This window comes from Agelaius phoeniceus, chromosome W (assembly GCF_051311805.1).
Source record: "Agelaius phoeniceus isolate bAgePho1 chromosome W, bAgePho1.hap1, whole genome shotgun sequence".
NCBI classification, from domain to species: domain Eukaryota; kingdom Metazoa; phylum Chordata; class Aves; order Passeriformes; family Icteridae; genus Agelaius; species Agelaius phoeniceus.
In genome coordinates this window covers 21645704-21667025 of record NC_135301.1, presented here as the reverse complement: position 1 = coordinate 21667025, position 21322 = coordinate 21645704, and the positions used below count along the sequence as shown (strand labels likewise).

The window sequence follows — 21322 nt, the reverse complement described above, 5'->3', positions numbered from 1 at the left end:
ATGCTAATAAGGCTGCTCCTAGTATGTGCTACTATTTAATGGAAAGGGACGTAAGTTTTCAAGCATGTGGAGCAGTCCTATGATGTGCTGTGGGTGTCAAAAGCATGATCACAGGTTCTTTTCATTTATTCACCATATGGGCAAGAGCAATATCATTTCCTTTAAAAGCAAGTCTCCACTGTGATACCTTGATCTTCAACACAGAAGGTGTGATTCAAAACCCAAGTCAAGTCAGCTTTTTATGGATTCCTTCAATGAGAGGGGCAAGATGGTATCTCATCTGTGGGCTGATCTGGGTTTGGATCAATCTAACCAAAAGAAAAAGAAAAACCCCAAAACAACAACAACAAGAAAAAATAAACAACAAAAAAACCCAACCAAACAGTTGACCAAATAAACAAACAAACCCAGAACAAAAAAACAAAATAAAAAACAAAACAGCAAAACCCCAAAATATAAGCCACAACAACTCAGTGCATTTCAGCATCAATTGTTAGGAATAAAAATCAAAATTCACAAGTTTAAGACAATTATAATGATATGTGGCATTTCCAGTCCAGGTGTTATTGAAATAACTGAAAAACTTCTAGTTAGACAAAACTTTGGATAAACAGTAATAGAAATATTAGATCCAGTGGAAGACTTTAAACTACAGGTTGATGACAATTTAAGGATAAGCATGAATAACTGCTATAAAAAATTTTTTTCTCCTTTACTCACACAGAAGTCTTTTGAATTACCTGATATATGCAAAAAAGATTACTTGACACATACCACTGGAAACATAATTTAAGAAATATTTACTTGAGAGAAGCAATGAAGTTTTTCTTGAAATGGCAGAAATGTATCAATAAAAAATCATTCTACTTTTAAATTAAAGTAGTTAATATTCAAATATCCTATGGGATGTTTCAAAAAGTTCATGTGCTCTAAACTTTACCTCTTCTTCCTCTCAACAGGAGAATTAAAGGGTACAAGCCTGCTAACTTAGGTCTCAAAAAATAGCTGTAAGATTAGTTTACACGTACATTGCATCTTTTAGACATTGAATCAGTTAACGTCATGTAGCCCTTTGGTTTTGCATTTCAAGCCGGGGGGGGATGTCATGCTACGTAATGCTATTTTCCTAAAGCGGATCAATTCAGAACAAATTTGGCCAGAGGACACTTTTTTTTTTTCATTTGTCCTACATCACTTATTTTTCTTGAAAAAGAAAAAAAATCAACATGAAAAGCTTTGAAATTTGCATCTCATTCACGGTTATTTGGTGGCTGCATTTTTAGTTCTGTGAAGGACAAAAGTGCTGAAGAACTGTGTACTTCAGAAAACTTAAGTCATAAATTAATACCAATACATCGCTTTTCTACGTGAAACTTCTGAAAGACCTACGTTCACAGAATTTAAACACACATGCAGGCAAAACAGATTAGTGGTTGCTATAAAATGTTAGGAAGCGGCAGAGGTGAAAGAGTTGAAACCTTATTTTTGGTACACAAATTTTTAAAAATTATGTTTCTAAAATGGCAAACACCACTTTGAAAATTTCCAGAAAGTATTAGACTAGGGAAGAGTGCTGCCAAGAAGAATTACCTCCCCCCATTGGCAGCTCCAGGACATAGCACAATGGAGAAGCCAAGGCACCTCATGGAGCACCTTTTAAATTTAAGGTTGCAGAGTTCACGTAAAAAAAAAAGAAAAAAAAATTATAAAAAGGGTAACCCATGCTGTAAAACAGGCATGGAAAACTCATGATGCAATTCATCTGCATCTTGCAAACAAACAAAAATCCTCCTCAAAACCAGCTTATTCCATGTTCATCATTTTAATGGTTTCTTCCAATTTTAGGAAGGAGAAACAGGTTTGTAAACTTATTCCATCAGACAAAAAAAAAAAATCCGCCACAAACACTATATAAATCATCATAGTCTGACAGAGATACCTACTTCTGAATATAGGGGAGGAGGCAGAAAACGAAACTCCTGGATGTATGCAAATAATGGTCCTTGCAGTGCTCTCTGAAAATCATCAAAAGCAGCTACAGGAGCAAGGCCAGACTGTCTGTTTTCCTCTGTGACCACTTCTGCATAGTTAGGAGGTGCTGGAGGGAGAAGGTACATACAGTTCAAACAACAAGTTCTTATGCATGACAAAATATACAACATGATAAATATTAAACTTCAACCACTGAAATATTCACCAGCAGATAAACAGTGACTTAAAAATTGTTAAACAAAAAAGGAAGACTATTTTGTTCTATTCTGATATTAAGTTTATGTTCAAAGACAGACTGACCACTGTTTATTGTGGCTGAATTATCCCCTTAAAATTTAAATCAGACCAAAGATAATTTATTCTCTGTACAGGTAGAAATGACAGAACACTGCAGTCCTCTGTACTCCAGAAGTCTCCAGGTCTGGGATTTGCACTTAAAGAAAGCAAGATATTAGATGTGCAAAAAGAGAAGGAAGGAAATACATAATTCTTTCTTTGGCCATGAGAAATCTCCCATAGAAAAGAATATTATCTTTTCACAAAGCCTTGGCTACTAAGGTTGATGAGAAAGCCCAGAAACTGCTATTATGGGTTGCAATGCCTTATAACCAAGGATGCAATTGGGATACTGGAAGTGGAAGCAATGAAGTTATGCACAGATACAATGGTATCCTGTGCTTTTTTTTCTGCCACTTTCCAAAGAAGCTAGATTTCACTGCCTGTCCTAGAGACAGAAAGGCAGGCAGGGGAAAAAAAAATCTCTTGCTCTACACAGAACAAGCAGGTGGCAAGAAAACATCCACAACAGATCTCCTGTGGGCTTTATTATAAAAGCATGTAATTTGACTCTGTTAACAAGACTACAATGAATAAAGCAGACAAAAATCAAGAGAGCAGCAAATTGATTGGGATTTGTATTATCATGCTACCTTCTAGTCTTTCAGGCAGAGTCAGACCAAGCCAGTTCATGCTCATGCTACCCTGGCTGCTTACGCTTGATGTTCTGCTACCAAATGGATGTAGAGGAATGGTACCAATGACCAGTGGTAAGTTAAGGAACAAATCCACAGCTCCTGGAATATCAACATATACCTGAAGAAAAATGAAACAAGTATATGATTAAAATGTGGGGTTTTATCAGCATTTCATAAGTATTAGTCTAAGTTATCTTTCTATGAAATTTTTCATGAGGAGCTTGTTTCTAATAGCCCCTGTGAAAAACTCCAATCACTTGTTTTCAAAGTTTTAAAAGTTTAATAGTAATAAAACGGTTATAAAAATAGTAATATAATTAGAATAATAAAAATTTGGACAATTTGGATTAGGACAACATGAGACAATAAAAACAAGGAGTTACAGACGTCTGGGTGCCTTTTTCTGGGCAAAATAAGCCTGAAAAAGGACACACGTTAACAGAGGATTAACCCTTAAAAACAATAGCCTGTTGCATATTCATACACTGTTGCGGTGTGTCAGGGTTTACCTCAGAAACCTGAGTCCCTCCCCTGAAGATTCCCTCTCAGGTTTGTCAATCATCATTTCTTTCCTCACCCTGACCCCTGCCGAGAACTGTCTGTCAGTCCTGGAATTCCAGAAGGGCGTTGAGTGATTGGCAGATTCAAAGGATGCCGTCTACCCCCGGTGTAGAGAGCTTTTTAGATAATTGGTTAGCTGAGAAAGGACATTCCGATGTGATACCGATGGATAAGGGTAAGAGAAACAGGCTGGGAACTGAGCAACCGGTGCCTAATTACTGACGAAGGTCACAGTGACCTTCTCTAAAACGGGAAGACGGGGGAGAAAATTGCTTGCCAGAAAATGCAGAAAATGTAGCTATCCCAAGGTAGAGAAATTAGAAGAATGTACACATAGAAACAAAATAATTGTTAAGAGATAGAAGTAGGTGTGTTTGATCTAAGTGTGCTTTAACCAATAATGAGCTCGACTTTTGCAATATGTATAAGCTTCATTAACACTGATATAAATATGTGTGGAGTTTCAATAAACTTCGAGATTTGCTATTCATCGCATATGGTGTGTCGCATCTCTCCCGCCGCTACGACACCCCGGGAGGGGGGGGGGGGGGGCATTGGGCCATCCAGGTGTCCTTTGTCCCCTAAGACCTCCTCTCCTGTACCTGGTTGGTGGGCTTCCTACCCCTTCCCTCCCCCTCTCCCCCGGGTTAAAAGGGCAGGCAACCACATGGTTCAGGGAGTTCTGTTGGAGCTGTTGCTGGATTCAGAGGCCTGCGGGCCAGAATAAACGCTCTGGATTAAAACCCTCCATTACAACCGACTCCTTTCCTTCACCATTGCCTTAAAGATTCTCTGTCAGAGGAAAACCTGAGGAGCAGACCCTCTTTGTGAGGAAGCTCCATCCCGCCACCACCAGAGCTCCAGCATGCCTGGACTTGTCTCCACATGCCCAGCCGCAACACAAAGCTAGCCAAAAGCGTCTCTAGGGTGAAACACCACAGATGCCACTATTTGGTTCAGCAGCAAGGGCCAGACAAGCTAAGGCACATCCCATCCAGCTATATTGGTAAATATATCAATAATACACCTCACACATGATGCATAAATTCCATTCAAACAAAGAATTCTGTCTGGTCAGTGTCAATTTCTTCCTCTTAATCCTAATGGCGTCTCAGCGCTGAGCAAGGCAGGAAGAAGTTAGTTTCTTCTGATAAGGGAGCAATAAATTCTTTTTCTCTGAAAGATTTAGGTGTCCTGTAGCTGCTATCTTGCTGCGAGTCGTCTCTTAAAAAAAAGTATCTGACATAGCATAGTTTCTATTTTAACATTATGTTATAACCTAAAACTATATTTAACGCACTACTTAAGCAAAGTAATACAGCATAACTTTCTAAAATAACACATGGTAATAGTCATTTAAATATTTGCGAAAAGCCAATCATAAAATACGCATTTTTCACAGCCCCTTTTAGGGTCCATGCCCCTATGGAGACATGAGCTCTTCAAGTTGAGAAGAGTCTTAACATGAGCCCTCACATGGAAATGCAGTGTACTCATTAAATGCTCACTTAGTTGACAGACAACTGCTTTGAGAACTTGCATGATTTAAACTAAATTTACTTACCAGACCTCCTGTCGTGACACTAAACCCAGAACATGTATTTCTTTCATAAATAATTGTAATATAGGGTAGGGATAATTCATGCTATTAATGTATGGTATAAAAATATTGTGAAATCCAAACCATGTCTTTTGACTACTCCGGCCCAGAGCAGCTGTCTTATTCAGATTCAACTAGTTCCTGGACGCAAGTTAAGATAACAATCGACACCTTAATGTAAGAATAGAAGCTTCCAGGGCGATGATCATTGGTTTCCCCGAGAGCCACCCGAAAGCGATTAGAAAGCGATTATCGCCTTGCCGATTGCATCTATCAAGATAGTCAGTTGTGCCACCCTGATACATCTGAATACACGGCTCTTCCAAAGCCAATTGACACCAATGGCACACCTGGACGAGGCTTTTGTCCACCTCTGTACATGGAAAGCAACAGTGATGCATGTGAAGAGACACAAAGAAAATTCGGTCATCTTTGCCTCGGGCAGAATAAACTGTATAAAACCTCACTGCATGAAGCAGCAAGTGTGAACTGGGGGAACTCTGACACTCAGGAGGTCAGATCCGTGTTCACCCAGCGCCGATCCCGGGCTCGACGCTGTCTCTTTGGCTGTGGTGGTTTCGAAGACAGAACTTCGGTCTCGCAGAAAAATTAATAAATCTTTCCAAAATTTTTGATAATTTTGGCTCACAATTTGATCATTTATAACTATCTGGTGACAACCTGACGTGATTTGAATTTGGGGTTCGGGACCCCTTCCCACCTGGAGGGCACCCTGCTGATTTCAGCTGTCTGAGCAGGATTGGAGTCCGCAAGGCCAATCAAAAATCACAGAACTGAAACCGGAGCCACAGCCAAAGAGGGATAAAAACGGGCCAAATTCTCGGAAACTCTGAAAGATCCAGGGGATCTCCGAGCCTGAGGTTTTTTTTCCACTCGGAAAATCGACGTGCACAAAGAACGCACATGGGAAAAAGAACCGTGAGTATCGCGTGGTTGAGTGGGGTGTGACCGAACATGTGTGAGATGTGACTCTGTCACAAAGCGAGTGTGGACCCCACAATCGCAGTTCCACCATCCCACGAGGGATGTGGTCGGTCAAGGGGGAAGCGGATGCTCTTTGCTTAACACACACGGGACCTGAGACTCGCAGGGGGTTCGAGGGGGAAAATCAGTCACAGTTGGGTCAGGAGGGGGAAGAGACGGTCCTAGAAAATTCTAGGAGCCCATCTGCCTTCTGATCCAGAGAAAACAGGTAAGAAAACCAGAAATCAGTCGAAAAGTCAGCCGAACGGTTCTCCGCTCAACTGAGTGAGACTGGCGGCGTTTTGCAAGCTCAGAAAATCGACATCGGACAAAGAATTGGGACTTGCGACAAGCGTCCCAGCCGGAGGAGACAAGGTGAGAAAAATCACAGAAGGGATTTTTGGAAAAATGGGGTTGGGAAAGAGCAGGTTTCAGAGAAAATCCCAGGAAAAAATCTCCCCAGGGTCCCGGGAAATTTCTGCCAGAAATCCCAAGAGATAGTCCGTTGGGGTGGATGCTAGAACATTGGGATGAGAGCCCAAGGAGAGCGGGCAGATCCAAGGAGACAATGATCCGTTTTTGTATGGAAAAATGGGGAGGGAAGGAGATCAGAAAATACGTAGTTTGGCCAATTTTCGGCACATTTGAGGCTTGGACTTGTGAGTCCTTGTATGATCACGTATTTGATTGCCGCCTGCAGGATTTTGAGGAAATTGAGTATGCCGAGATGCGGAGGTATGCTTGTACAAGTTTACACCCGGTACAAGCCCTCCGACGCGCGGTAAACAGGGGAAAGGAATGGGAACCTTTGGACAATCTTCCACCTCCTTACCTTGTTCCTCCACCACAGCCTGGACCAGCTCAGGCACAGCCGGTGCCATCACTGCCTCTCGAGGCAGCGATCCTGCTGGGTCAGGTCTCGGCACCGCCGCTCCCACCGGAGCAGGCTGTGGCGCCTTCCCTTCTACGTGAACAAGTGGCAGCGGCGGCGACTCCGCTCCCATGTGAGCAAACACTGCTGCAGACCCTTCCCAAAACCGAAGAAAAACAGGTAACTGTCCCCAGAGACAGCTCTCCCCCGGCCCATCAGACGAGGCGGCGAACAAGGAGGGCAACCACGGGAGACAGTGGGGACGAGGAAGAGAAGCCCGGCTTCTTCCCTTTACGGGAAGTGCCAACGGCTCCGGGAGTGATCGGCTTCGTGCATGCGCCGATCGACACGAATGATGATAGGGTGTTCGAGAAAGAAATGGGAAAATTGATGGATGATCCTTTGGGGTGGCGGAAAGGCTAGATGAATTTCTAGGGACCAGCACATACACCTATGAGGATCTCCAAGCGGTCCTAAGATCGCTGTTTAACGAGGAAAGAGACATGATCAGGCAAGCCGCGAACAAAGATTGGGAAAAGAGGAACCCTAACGGGGGGATCAGGGACGAGAGATGGCCAAATCAGAAACGATCTTGGAGTGCCCAGACGGAGGAGGGGAGGCAGAAAATTATAAATTTGAGAAATACGATAATTCAGGGTATCAGGGAGGCGGTACCCAAGGGATAGAACATGAGCAAGGTACTCAGAGAGTGCCAAGGGAAAGATGAGACCCCCACGGAATGGTTGGAGAGACTTCACAAGGGTCTGAGAATGTATTTGGGAACGGATCCTGATTCTCCGGTGGGGATGGTTTTGCTAAAAACTCAGTTTGTGGCGAAATCTTGGGAGGACATTCGGAAGAAGTTAGAAAAGATAGATGGGTGGCAGGAACAAGGATTGCAGGAGCTGCTCCGGGAAGCCCAGAAAGTGTACATGAGACGGGATGAAAAGAAACAGAAGATCCAAGCCAAGGTATTGGTGGCTGCGGTAAGGAAAGCACAAAAGCAGGAACAAGGTAAGGACATGACGAAAAAGGCACCGGCGAAGAAACAGAGTACTTCACAGGGAAAAGGATCGAACGATCAGAGGCAAGATTTTGAGAGCTATTACTGCAAGAAAAAGGGACACAGCCGAAGGAATTGTCCCAAAAAAGCCAAGGACCAGGTGATGTTTCAAGAAGATTAGGGGTGTCAGGGGCTTTTCAGTTTGGGGTCCGGAACACCGAGGGAGTCCTTGATAAAATTAAAAGTAGGACCCCACACGGAGGAAATGTGTTTTATGGTAGACTCAGGGCCAGAACGGACAGCGGTGCAACAGCTGCCGAAGGGGTGCTCTCTGAGTGACAATTCCATGATGGTAATCGGGGCAAAGGGGGAACCTTTCGAGGTTCCAATCATAAAGGATGTAGAAATAGAAACGGAAAACAAAAAGCATACAGGAAATATATTACTGATACGGGATGCTGATTTCAATTTGCTGGGGCGGGACATGATGGTTGCCCTGGAAATCGGCTTGGCGGTGGAAAAGTCCCAGCTCAAGGTGAGAATGTATAAACTCACCATCCAGGACGAGGAGAAAATAGACCCGAGGGTGTGGTATGTTCAAGGGGAGGCTGGGAGGCTGGACATAGAGCCGATTTGTGTCAAAATTGAGAGACCAGAAGACCCTATATGGGTCAAACAATATCCCATCTCCATGGAGGGGAGAAGGGGATTGAAACCGGTGATTGACGAATTGATAAAGAAAGGAACGTTGGAGCCGTGCATGTCTCGGCACCACACCCCAATTCTGGCTGTGAGGAAGACAGACGGCAGCTTTAGGCTGGTGCAAGATTTAAGGGCTGTGAATCAGAAAACTAAGACTTTGTTCCCCACGGTCTCGAATCCTTACACTTTGTTAAATAACATTTCTCCCGAGGACACGTGGTACAGTGTGATCGACTTGAAGGATGCTTTCTGGACTTGTCCTCTAGCAGAGGACAGCAGAGATTACTTTGCATTTCATTGGGAAGATCCGGAGACAAACAGAAAGCAGCAGCTCAGGTGGACGTTGTTGCCTCAGGGCTTCGTGGACTACCCGAACTTATTTGGGCAGGCACTTGAACAGGTTTTAAGTCATTTCGTACCAACAGAGGGGACAAAATTGTTACAATATGTAGATGATTTGTTGGTTGCAGGTCCGAGGGAGGAGGTCGTAAGGACGAGCACAATTGAGCTTTTGAACTTTTTAGGGGAAAGGCGTTGAAGGTGTCAAAGTCGAAGTTGCAGTTCGCAGAGCCAGAGGTCAGGTACTTGGGACATTGGTTAACCAAGGGCAAAAAGAAATTGGATCCAGAGAGGGTGGCAGGGATTATTGCCTTACCACCCCCGCAAACAAAAATAGAGGTCAGACAGCTTCTGGGGTTGTTGAGATATTGCCGGCAGTGGATTAAAGGGTACAGTGAAAAGGTGAAGTTTCTATATGAGAAACTCACCACAGACCGGATCAAGTGGACGAAAGCAGACGAAGAGGAATTCAGGGGAATCAAGGAAGCACTCACAGTGGCATCAGTGCTGAGCCTCCCTGACCTGAAGAAACCCTTTCAGTTGTTCGTGGATGTAAGCAGTCACACAGCACATGGGGTGCTGACGCAGGACTGGGAAGGGGTCAGGAAACTGGTAGGTTACTTGTCAAGGCTTTTGGACCCGGTCAACAGGGGCTGGCCCACCTGCTTGCAGGCAATTGTCGCTGTAGCATTGCTGGTGGAGGAAGCCAAGAAGGTAACCTTCGGCGCACTGTTGGTAGTATTTGTACCGCACAATGTGCGGGGCATACTACAGCAGAAGGCAGACAAATGGCTCACTGATGCAAGGCTGCTGAAGTATGAGGCCATTTTGATCCACTCGCAGGACTTGGAGTTGAGAACAACGACAGCGCAGAACCCTGCGCAGTTTTGTTTGGGGAAGCTTCAGAGGAGCTGATTCACGATTGCGTGGAGGTGGTTGAATTGCAAACAAAGATCAGGGAGGATTTAGAAGAGGAAGAGTTGGATGAGGGAGAAAAGTGGTTTGTGGATGGATCAAGCAGAGTAGTTGAGGGGAAAAGGAAATCAAGATACGCAGCTGTGGATGGAAGGACAGGAAAGGTGATTGAAGCAGGTCCCCTGAGTGCAAGTTGGTCGGCACAGGCTTGCAAACTGTACGCAGTTCTGAGAGCCTTGAAGGGACTGAAAGGGAGAAAGGGAACAATTTTTACAGATTATAGGTATGCCTTTGGAGTGGTTCACACTTTTGGGAAAATTTGGGAGGAAAGGGGGCTGATCAACATGAGGGGGAAGGGACTGATGCACGGAGAATTAATCCGGCAAATCTTAGAAGCTCTAAGGGGGCCGGAGGAAATTGCGGTGGTCCATGGAAAGGGACACCAGGCAGGAATTCAGTTCCGGACCGGGGGAAACAATTTGGCGGACCAGGAAGCCAAAATCGCAGCGTTGATGACGGTGAGCACCCCAGAGATCAAAGGGACTGAGGTCCCAGATGATCCTCCCCAGCCCTCTCAAAAGGAGATCGAATGTTATGAAAAGATTGGAGGAGAATTGAAAGCAGGTAAGTGGAGATTACCTGATGGGAGAGAACTAGTTTCTAAGGGTTTTACCAGGAGGATTTTGCGGAAACTGCACCAGCGAGCACATTGGGGGGCACAAGCCCTGGCAGAACAAATTTTGAAATTTTTCATGAGCAAGGGAATTTACGAATTGGCCAAACAAGAGGTAAAAGGGTGCCTGATTTGTCAGAGAATTAACAAGACAAGGGCAAAACAGGCCGCCCTGGGGAGTCACCCCGTTGTGTACTGACCATTTGAAAGGATTCAAGTTGATTTCACGGAGTTGCCAAAAGTGGGGAGATTCAAATTTGTGCTTGTGGTCATGGACAAATTGACTCATTGGGTGGAGGCTTTTCCTAGCCCATGGGCAACGGCTCAGACGGTGTCCAGAAAATTGTTGGAGGAAATTGTACCCCGATATGGGGTGTTGAATAGCATTGATTTGGACCAAGGGACACATTTTACATCAAAGATTATTAAGCAGACGGCTGATGCGCTAGGCATTCGGTGGAAATACCACACTACGTGTCATCCCCAGAGTTCAGGACAGGTGGAAAGAATGAGTCAGACCTTGAAAGCACAGTTATCTAAATTGATTTTAGAAACTCGGATGTCTTGGTTGAAATACCTGCATTTAGCATTGCTTAATATCCAAACGATGCCGCATGCAGATGGGGCTCTCACCATTTGAAATGTTATATGGAATGCCATATAGACATGGAATGCCGGTGGGACACCCCAGGTTTGAGGACTGTCAGATTCAACCGTATCTGGTTGCAATCAACAAAAATTTGCAAGAACTCAGAAAACAAGGGATAGTGGCTCAGAGTGCTCCTCTGGGATTCGCTATCCACAAAATCCAACGGGGTGACAGAGTGCTTGTAAAAGTGTGGAAGGAGGTAACCTATAGTAGAGGAAATGTATTGTACCTGAATATCTGTATACAGGCTTTGCCCCGGGAGGTCCCGGTTGTCCTTGATGGGCTGCAGCTGTAACTAATGAAGATAACTGGGATAAAAGGGGGCGGGTTAGCCAGTCAGGGAGAGCTTTGGAGGAGCCCTGAACTGAGAAAGAACAAGATGCAGAAGAAGGAGTCTGTGCTGTGAAGATCTGCAGCCATAAGAACACACCAAGGAGGTATAGGTATGGACTTTAGAAATCTGACAACAACAATATGGGACTCTAGAAATAGAACAACAACAGTACCCCTCTCTCCTCACTGGGAAGGTCCCTTTCTTGTGCTCCTGACAACAGACACGGCCGTTCGGACGGCGGAGAAAGGCTGGACGCACGCGTCTAGAGTGAAGAAAGTCGAGCAACAGGAGGAAGCGCCCGAGTGGAGGGTCACTTCTTCCCCAGGCGACCTGAAACTCAGACTCCAACGTCCTTGTAAATGACCGACGGCGAGCGGATAAGTTGTATACTGTCTGATTGTGTATGCTATCTGTTTGTACACTTCAAGTGTGAATATTGTCAGGGGGTGTTTGTCGTTCATTGTAGAAGGGGACAGTGGCCGAAAGAGGCTGTGCACTCAGTGTCTGGAGGAAGAGCTCGAGCTGACTGACCGAATCCTAACCTTAGCCACAAATTTGGGAATCATTGAATTAGATTCACAAGAGTGGTTGCAGATTTTTCAGAATGGGGTGCGTGGAAAGCTTAGATCAAAAGCGGAGATTCTGGATGTGGAGTGCCGGAAGTCCATCAAAGTACCGTGTAGTTCCGATGCTGTCAGGGTTTCACGGTGGGGCACTTTTAAAAGGAGGTATGCGGCTAGGTCAGAGAACGTGTTCCCTGAAGGATACTCTTGCTGCCGTGAAGATGGTCTTCCTCGCCACTGGTGGCACCCCAGGGGGCGGAGGAAAAGGCAGAGGAGTACGCCTGGTGGGAATCCTGATGGGCCTGAGCCTAGCCGTGTGCGGGACGCAGAGTCTGCACATTGAGGTCCCGATGAGAGGTGGAAACGAGAGCTCCGCAGATGAGTGCGGAAATTGCACTCAGGTGGTCCCAGTTGTGCAAGGGGACGGGAGACCCTCAGCATACCAAGCCCCGGAAGAATGTCTCAAGGAGCCTGGCAGGTACTGTTGGAAAAACGGCACGAGGGTCAAATTGTGTGATTGGAAAAAGGGATTTGGTGTATCAATCCTGAGGCAGGGCTAAGGAACGGGCAGTCAGATGAGAACAAACACCAGATATGGAAACGAAATGCAGAAATAATGTCAATCCCCATTTGTAACCAATGCAACCGAACCATGTGGGTTGGGGGAAAAGACGGAATCGATCTTTGTCGCGTATCACCAGGTGAATCCATTGTGTTACGACAATGCGAGGCTGGGGATATGCATGATGAACGGGAAAATGTATTGGATGGGGAGAAATGTTAAATTTGATAGCAAATTTACCCTGAACAGAGAACCAATCATATTGGATTTGGCACAGGCAAATGATGATAGGGTGTGCCTGCAATATGACCAGGTTGTCTGTTTCACGAAAAATAAAGACGATGAGGATCCTGAGGGAAGAATGAGAGAAATAACTCAGGAACTGAAGCGAAGGGAGTCAGAAATGAGGAGAAAGCGAGTTGAACAGGAAAGATTAAAAACTCTGGGAGAACAGTATGAATTACTGGAGAAACAATATGCTGATGGGGAATCACCTTCCCCGGACAGGAATCTATTCGTTGACCTGATGCAAGAAATTGCAACCGAACTAGGATTGTCAAATTGCTGGATTTGTGGGGGGGCTGAAGTCAGCAGAGAAATGGCCTTGGAAAGGAGAAGGTTTGGCTCCAGAACAGCTTCTGAACTGGGACAATCCAAGGGTCTCAAAATTGGCACAGAGACCTGAGGGATGGATTTTGGACCAGAGGGTGATTGGAACTATCTGCATCAGTCGGCAAGGAAAGGAGTACACCGAAATGGTGGGATACACTCTGTGTGTGTCCACCCTGACAGTGAACTCAAACACCAAAAGCAAGGTCTGGCAGCCAGAACCCCCTTCGGGGTATTGGAGCCGGAAGAACGAGATGCATTGTGAATGGAACAAAAGGATAGGACTGTGCTGGGTCAAAAATCCTGGAGCCAACCCTTTTCAATCCTTGGAGGGCCTGAGGGAATACTGGGGAGATCCAGGGAGAATAAACATCAGGTGGAAAGCCCCAGATGGAATTTATTGGATTTGTGGGAAGAAGGCATACAGTGAGTTACCCCCAAGGTGGAAAGGATCATGCACTTTAGGCATGATCCGGCGAGTGTTCTTCACTCTCCCTCGAACAAAGAGTAACCTACTAGGGGCTCCTCTGTATGAGACCCTGAGGAGGGAGAGGAGAAGCTTGAAAAAGATGATAGCGGTGATAAGTGGCAAACAAACCTGGGGGGAGGAAGAGTGGCCAGCTGCAAGAATAATTGATTATTATGGACCGGCCACGTGGGCCCAGGATGGAAGCTATGGGTATAGGACTCCGATTTACCTACTGAACAGGCTGATTCGGCTGCAGGCAGTGGTGGAAATTGTATCGAATCACACCTCCGAAGCCTTGGATTTACTTAGTTGGCAGCACACCCAGGTACGGGCATTTGTGTACCAAAATCAAATAGCTTTAGACTATTTGCTGGCCAAAGAAGGGGGAGTGTGTGGAAAGTTCAATGAATCAGAATGTTGTATTGAGATTGACGATTATGAGGAAACCATAAGAGGATTGGCAGCCGAAATCAAGAAGGTGGCCCATGTCCCCATTCAAAAATGGAATTCGATTTTGCAATCTTCATGGTGGGACAGACTGTTCGATGGGGCCTGGTGGAACCAAGTTATGTTTTTTGTGCTGTGTTCAGTAGGCGGAATCCTATTCCTGCCCTGTCTTAATTCTCGTTTTATTAGACTGATCCATTCCGTGGTCCAAGGGATGCAGATAGCAATAGTACCCGTGGACCTGGAGGTGGCTTCCGGAGGCAACACATCTAAGATCATGAGACTGGGAGAAAGGAAGTATGCCAGCAATGCTGCCTAAGTATTGGCGAAATTTGAGAAACGAGTGAAAACGAATATAAATAATATTGAGTATCAGGGTGTTCCACAAGGGGAGTACAGGGTAGTGTAATAGAGGTTACTCTTTTTGTGAAAGACCCTTAATGGTGGCGGGTAGAAGTAGAAATGAAAGAATTTAGCAATTTGGGTTATAAAAGAAGCATGAATTAATTAGTGATATAAATAGGGAAGGATTGTAATATATGGTAGGGATAATTCATGCTATTAATGTATGGTATAAAAATATTGTGAAATCCAAACCATGACTTTTGACTACTCTGGCCCAGAGCAGCTGTCTTATTCAGATTCAACTAGTTCCTGGATGCACGTTAAGATAACAATCGATGCCTTAACATAAGAATAGAAGCTTCCAGGGCGATGATCATTGGTTTCCGGGCCACCCTGATACATCTGAATACACGGCTCTTCCAAAGCCAATTGACACCAATGGCACACCTGGACGAGGCTTTTGTCCACCTCTGTACATGGAAAGCAATGCATGTGAAGAGACACAAAGAAAATTTGATCATCTTTGCCTCGGGCAGAATAAACTGTATAAAACCTCCCTGCGTGAAGCCGCAAGTGTGAACTGGGGGAACTCTGACACTCAGGAGGTCAGATCCATGTTCACCCGGCGCCAATCCCGGGCTCGACGCTGTCTCTTTGGCTGAGGTGGTTTCGAAGACCGAACTTCAGTCTCGCAGACAAATTAATAAATCTTTGATAAATTTGGCTCCCGATTTGATCATTTATAACACTAATCATCACAAAATGCTGTGCTAGAAATTTGTATGGCATGTTGGAAGCTACTCATTCTCGCGAGTGAAACAGACTCCCCAACATACCATCAGTGAATACTCCACACGGATTATACTACAGTCAAGGATTGAAGGGGAAACAGGTGGAATTTTCAACTGTTTGCCATTCCAGGTTTCTGTTTTGCCAGATGACAAGGATTCCCCACGGAGGTTGGCAACAAGCTGTCTGACTTCCTTCATTTTCCCTTTGGCATAGAATGCTTGTGTTTGGTAAATGGTTGCCTTTGGCACTACCATACGGGAAGAGCAATTCTCAATCTCAGCAAAGATCTGAATTGATTCACCTGAAAAAAAAAAGAAAAAACAAAAAAAATCTCAACAAAACACACCAGAATTTCAATTTCTCTTTACATTTACAAGGCAGTTTAAGCAAACTTTCACATTCTTTATACTGTTATAACAATGCTGCTATCACTGCTCTACCTGAAAAAAACCACATCCACTGATGCTAATAGAAACAAGATCCCCATGAGATGTTTTAAAAGGAAAATGAAAACAACGCGTTCAAAAAAAAACCAAAAAACAGTCTAACACTCAAAACATGCCAGTCTAACAGATGAGGTCATTGAACATTCTAGAGATGCAAGTAGCGCTCTCTTAGTTAACAGGGTATGCAGAGAAGATTGCTAAATGCAGACTGATGTGGTACAAATATCCTTAATGTTTCATTTATGTAAAAACAGTAGTACAGACTCCAGCTTTAAAAAGGAAGGAAAACCACACAGAATTGATTATAGGATCACATACCTGGGGTGTAGCCCTTTCTTTCAATTTTGGCACTTAAAGATATTGGGCCTGAGGTACAAAGCCAACAACATAGAGTCTTTTCTTTTGTGCCTGCTTGGGGTGACTGCAAGAAGAAGAAAAGTACTGTCCATCAAATTAGGAGCTCCATGAATCTCATCGGGTATTTAAACCAACACACGAAAATAATAATTTTCATAATGTGCTTATTATTACATATTTTGATAAACAAAGCTGCTTCCATAGGAAAAGTCTCAAGCAGTTTAAACAACATTATACAGATACAATGTTTGTCCTAATTCCACTGGTGTATTCGTATTGCTTTTTCTGTGATCCTCCATACTACAGCTACAATTAAAACAATACTAAAAGAAAATACTCCATAGGTTAAAACAAAAGGCTTCATAGCCTACACATCCCAACATAATGCTGCAGAGCTTTTAATTTAACTAACAGCAAATTAGAACATCTTCACACTTTCCATTATGCTGCATTTCCAAAACAAAATAACTAAGCTTAACTACTGTAATCTTTACTCCTGCTATTTCCTCAGTTTCCGAATAATCCTGTTTCATCTATGTTAAAAAGACTTATTTTACACAACACCAGGATTTAGGGCTTGAACCAAAGCCCACTAAAGTCAAATGAGAGACCTTCGATTTTCATGGATTTTTTACAAGGTCTCTTTGCAAGCTGATTATTCACCCATACACACAAGAAATCTGTTTCAATGATCTTCTGATTTTCTTTCCCCTCTAGATTAAAATTTGAGAAGGGGATAAAAAAAAGGATTTTAGGCCAGACTGAAATCAAATCCTCACTGAGAGCAGTTGTGATATTAAAGTCATTTTAATAAAATGACATTTCAGAAAAGGATTATACAGCATTGCGATCGTTTCCTCCCCATCAGTAGAAAACTATTCATACGGTTATTACCAATTGAAATAAACAGGGCAGGAGACTTTTTCTCCTTTTAATGCCTTTATTAAAAGTGATCAGCTCAAGGTTGGGAAGCTCAACGGGGTGTCTCTCCCAGGGTGACTTGGAGGAGGAGGAATGTGCAGCTTTGTCCACTAAAGGGCAGAGCTGGGGGTCCTGTCCTCACGAGAGCAGTGGGCGTAACCCCGTGTTTCACAACTTTCAGGTTTGCCATCCAGGGTCTTGGCCTCAGCTGAAGTCTTCCTGCTTAGGGCGAGGGGCAACAAAGGTTTTCAGCATCTCTGCAGGCTTGGTACTTTGTTCCTCACGTCCAGGTGTTACTCTGAACTCTTAATTCTGTGTTGGCTCGTTGTTTTTGGGGTCTTTTCAGTAAGTTTGGTGGAGTTCCTTCCCATGGCATGCTGGTCTCGAGGCTGTTTTTTTGTATCGTCTCTGATGCCCCCCCCCCCATGTCCCCTCCACCTACCGTTTGGGGAGAAGGACAACTTAGCCTCAGGCTGGGCCATACTGATACAAAAGGAGCCATTTATGAGAATGGCCGGTGATTACAATAACAAACAGGTAGAACTTTAGCAGCAACTGGTTTAACTGGTTTTGCAACTATTTTTTCCCCCAAAAAAATTGGCAGATTTTTTATTTATAACAGTCCCCCCTCTTTTTTTTTTTTATTGAGCTTAAACTTAAGCTCCCATCAACTTGCAATTTCTGACTCATGAGCTTCATATTTCTTTAATTTTTTGTATAGTTTATAGATTTCTTGAGCACTCTGGTAATCATGGTTACTTAACTTTGTTACCTTTCTTGGTTTCTTCAGGTTAGAATTTTTTGAGATCTTTAGGTTGGTCTGCACGGCCAATACTACTATTTTAATGAAGCAGGGAAGTAAGCATAGTAAAAAGCAATCCTCCAAGTATACACACCGTGAGGAAAACTACTTTTTCCCATAAATCTTTTTTGAAAATCCATAGGTTATCCCACCAACTGGAATCAAGCGTACGAGTTTGTTCTTCATTATTTACATATGCTAGTTTTTTAATTTCGTTTGAGATGTTTCTAATGATTGCATTCTTTATCTCTAATACTGCCTGGAGCCTGATGATTCTGTTTAACATAGATATCGGGGTCTGAACTTGGCTCTTACAATTTTGGATTCTCTCAATTTCTATTGCACTTTCCCTCTTCTGTTTCGTTTCTCTTAAATCATTGTATATAGGAACTCCTAAACTTGATCCAGTTTCTTTGGGTAATAAGAAGGACACTGGTTTTATCATTCTAGCGGTGCAGCTGCCAGACCAGTCTCCTGACAATTTAGTGTATGCTGTAGTACCAGAGATCAAAACCAGGTGTTTAGGGCTCTCTCGAAATGTGTTATTAGTTTCTGTTGGGCATTCCCAATATTTACACAGTTCCTTCATTTTCCAAAAGGGGTTTATCCCTTTTTCAGTACACTCATAAAATTCATATACTTCATGGTAGATACACTTGTCTCTTTCTTTTTTCTCAACAGACTCTAATTTATTTGGATCTCTTGGGATCCACCGTGTAGCCGAATTCTTTACTGCAAAATACCTTTTACAAACTATCTTTCTTACTGCTTTTACCATTTCTTTTCTTTTGACTAGATCTACTAAGCTTGCTTCAGCAGCATCACATTCAAAGCACAACCAGGCTTCTCCTACAGGGCACTCCCCCAGGAGTTGCTGCCTAAAAGTGGCAGTATTCTGGGCTATATCTTCTTGATAAAGGACCAATTGGGAGAGGTTAACACAATTAGGGTTAGAATTGATGCGGACTCTAGACAAGGACCTCACTTCTTCCTCCTCATAGAGAGGTTGGTAGCACTTACTGCATGTCACAGACATCTTTTTATGAAAATCATTTTCTTAGGGTTTTTCTTCCTGAGAAGCTGAGAGGCTCCAGGAACAAAATGTAAACAATGGTTATCTGCTGCTGTGGAATGCAACAGGTGCATCTGTGATTGGCCCATCTTGGATGTTTACAATTAATGGCCAACCACAGCCCAGTTAGCTTGGACTCTTGGTCCGAGACACAAACCTTTATTATTCATTCCTTTCTATTCTTAGCTTAGCTAGCCTTCTGAGATGAAACTTTTCCTTCTATTTTTTTTAGTGTAGTTTAAATGTAATATATATATCATAAAATAATAAATCAAGCCTTCTGAACATGGAGTCAACATTTTTGTCTCTTCCCTCACCTGAAAACCCCTGTGAACACCGTCACATCTGCACGGCTCTCCTGGGCTCCCCAGAGCACCACCAGCAATTAGAGCCATCATTACTACCTTTCCCAAGAGTCCAGTATGGGTCATCTTGCACGACCTGCCCACCCAGCCTTGCCTCTTTGGGAATTTTACTGAGAAGAAGCTTCCAAGCTCTTTAGAGTCTCTTCTACCCACTTCTCTGGTTAAACCTCTCTTGGTCTGTTCCCTACTAATTTTGGTTTCTCTTAGAGGAGTGCTCTGTAGAGGATTAACCTGGAGTCTTTGGAACTAAATTGGGGGAACTTAACCAGAATTACTTATTTACAGTCTTAAACTTTTTACAAACTTATTTTACACACAGAACTGTCTTGAAACATTTTAAGCTCTGTTATGGCTATGATACAAATTCTTTTCTTATACAGTTCATCAGTCTTTTTGACTCTTCCTTCTGAGAGTCAACTTTAAGTCTTTTGGTCCTTTTATAACGGTATACTCAGGTGAATTAACTTGTGATGTGGTTGACTCTTGTCCAGTGCCCGGAGGTGAGAGTGGTGTGGAATCTGGTCCAATGCCAGAGGAAGAAGCTGATGTCGAATCTGGTCCCGTACCTGGGGTGAGACTGGCCCTTTTATTCTCGTAATGCGAGTCCAACCTTTTTCTCTGGTCCGCACAGCCGAATTAGTGATGAGGAGTACCCAAAAGGGGCCTTCAAATTTAGGCATTAATGGTCCCGTATTCCATGATTTTATCAAAACCAAATCTCCTGGGCTAATGTTATGAACTTTTGGGTCAAGAGGGGAAGTTTGAGGGAGGTACCCTCTTTTTCTAAGTCCTTCCAGAGTTCTTCCAATGATCTCTAAATACTTTCTGGTAGCCTCTTCTCCTTCCAGATAGTCTCCTGTGCTATAGGGTGTTAACAAGAATGGCAGTCCAAACATCATTTCATAAGGTGAAATCCTTATGTCAGACTGAGGTCTTGTTCTGATGCGCAAAAGCGCTAGGGGCAAACACTTTAGCCAGGTAATTTTTGTTTCTTCGATCAATTTAGTCAATACATTTTTGAGAGTTTTGTTCATCCGCTCCACCCTCCCAGAACTCTGGGGGTGCCACGGAGTATGTAATCTCCATTTTATTCCTAAAGCTCCGATTATATTTTGCAATGTTTGGGCCACAAAATGTGGACCTCAGTCTGAGTCTATGGTGTTCACCATTCCATATCTGGGGATAATGTTCTCCAGGATTACTTTTGCTACGACCTGGGCTGTTTCCCTTCTAGTCGGGAAGGCTTCTACCCAATGGGTGAGATGATCTACTATAACCAGTAAATATTTGTATCCTTGCACTGGGGGCATCTCAGTGAAATCTATCTGTATGCTCTGGAAAGGTCTTAAAGCTAATTCTCTCCCTCCAGGTGCTACCTTTCTCATGACTTTCTGGTTCACTTTTTGACAAATGACACACCCTCTTGTAATTGCTTTTGCTAGGCCATATATGCCTATGCATAGGTTATTTCTTAAGAAATGATCGCATAATCCTTGGACTCCCCAGTGAGTTAATTTATGTAGTTCTGTTAGCACCGTCTGAGCCAGTGCTTTGTTCAAAAACACTTGTCCATCTGAGGTTAACCACTCCCCTCGTTGCCCTTGAAGTAACTTTAAATCTTTTATAGCCTCTAATTCTTTTTCACTAAATATGGGTTCTTCTCTTTCTCCTCAGGTGTAGTTTCTGCTTTCAAAATTTTTACTGGATCCCCTGGTTCTAAAGCTGCTTCCTTTGCTATCTGATCAGCCAGTCAGTTTCCTCTAACTTCAAAACTGTCTCCTCTTTGGTGCCCTTTTATATGGACCACCGCTATTTCTGTAGGTTTCTGTAGAGCTTCTAATACCGATCTGACCAGGTTCTCATGGGCTAAGCTTTTTCCTTTTGAGCTTAAATACCCACGCTCCTCCCATATTTTCCCAAATGTGTGAACTATCCCAAATGCATATTGGGAGTCTGTATAAATAGTTCCCCAGTC

The 21322-nt window shown here is 43.6% G+C and overlaps 1 protein-coding gene across 1 annotated transcript in view; it reads right to left on the bottom strand.

The window, feature by feature from the left end:
* Positions 1–251: 251 nt before the first annotated feature.
* Positions 252–21322, bottom strand: part of LOC129133610 (arrestin domain-containing protein 3-like) — a 53834-nt gene continuing 32763 nt past the window's right edge. The window contains exons 4-8 of the mRNA XM_077193201.1: positions 16149–16251; positions 15429–15685; positions 2922–3084; positions 1944–2098; positions 252–308 (exon numbers count right to left, since the gene is read on the bottom strand). Of these exons, the coding sequence (XP_077049316.1) occupies positions 252–308; positions 1944–2098; positions 2922–3084; positions 15429–15685; positions 16149–16251 (735 nt within the window). The remainder of the gene's footprint in view (positions 309–1943; positions 2099–2921; positions 3085–15428; positions 15686–16148; positions 16252–21322) is intronic.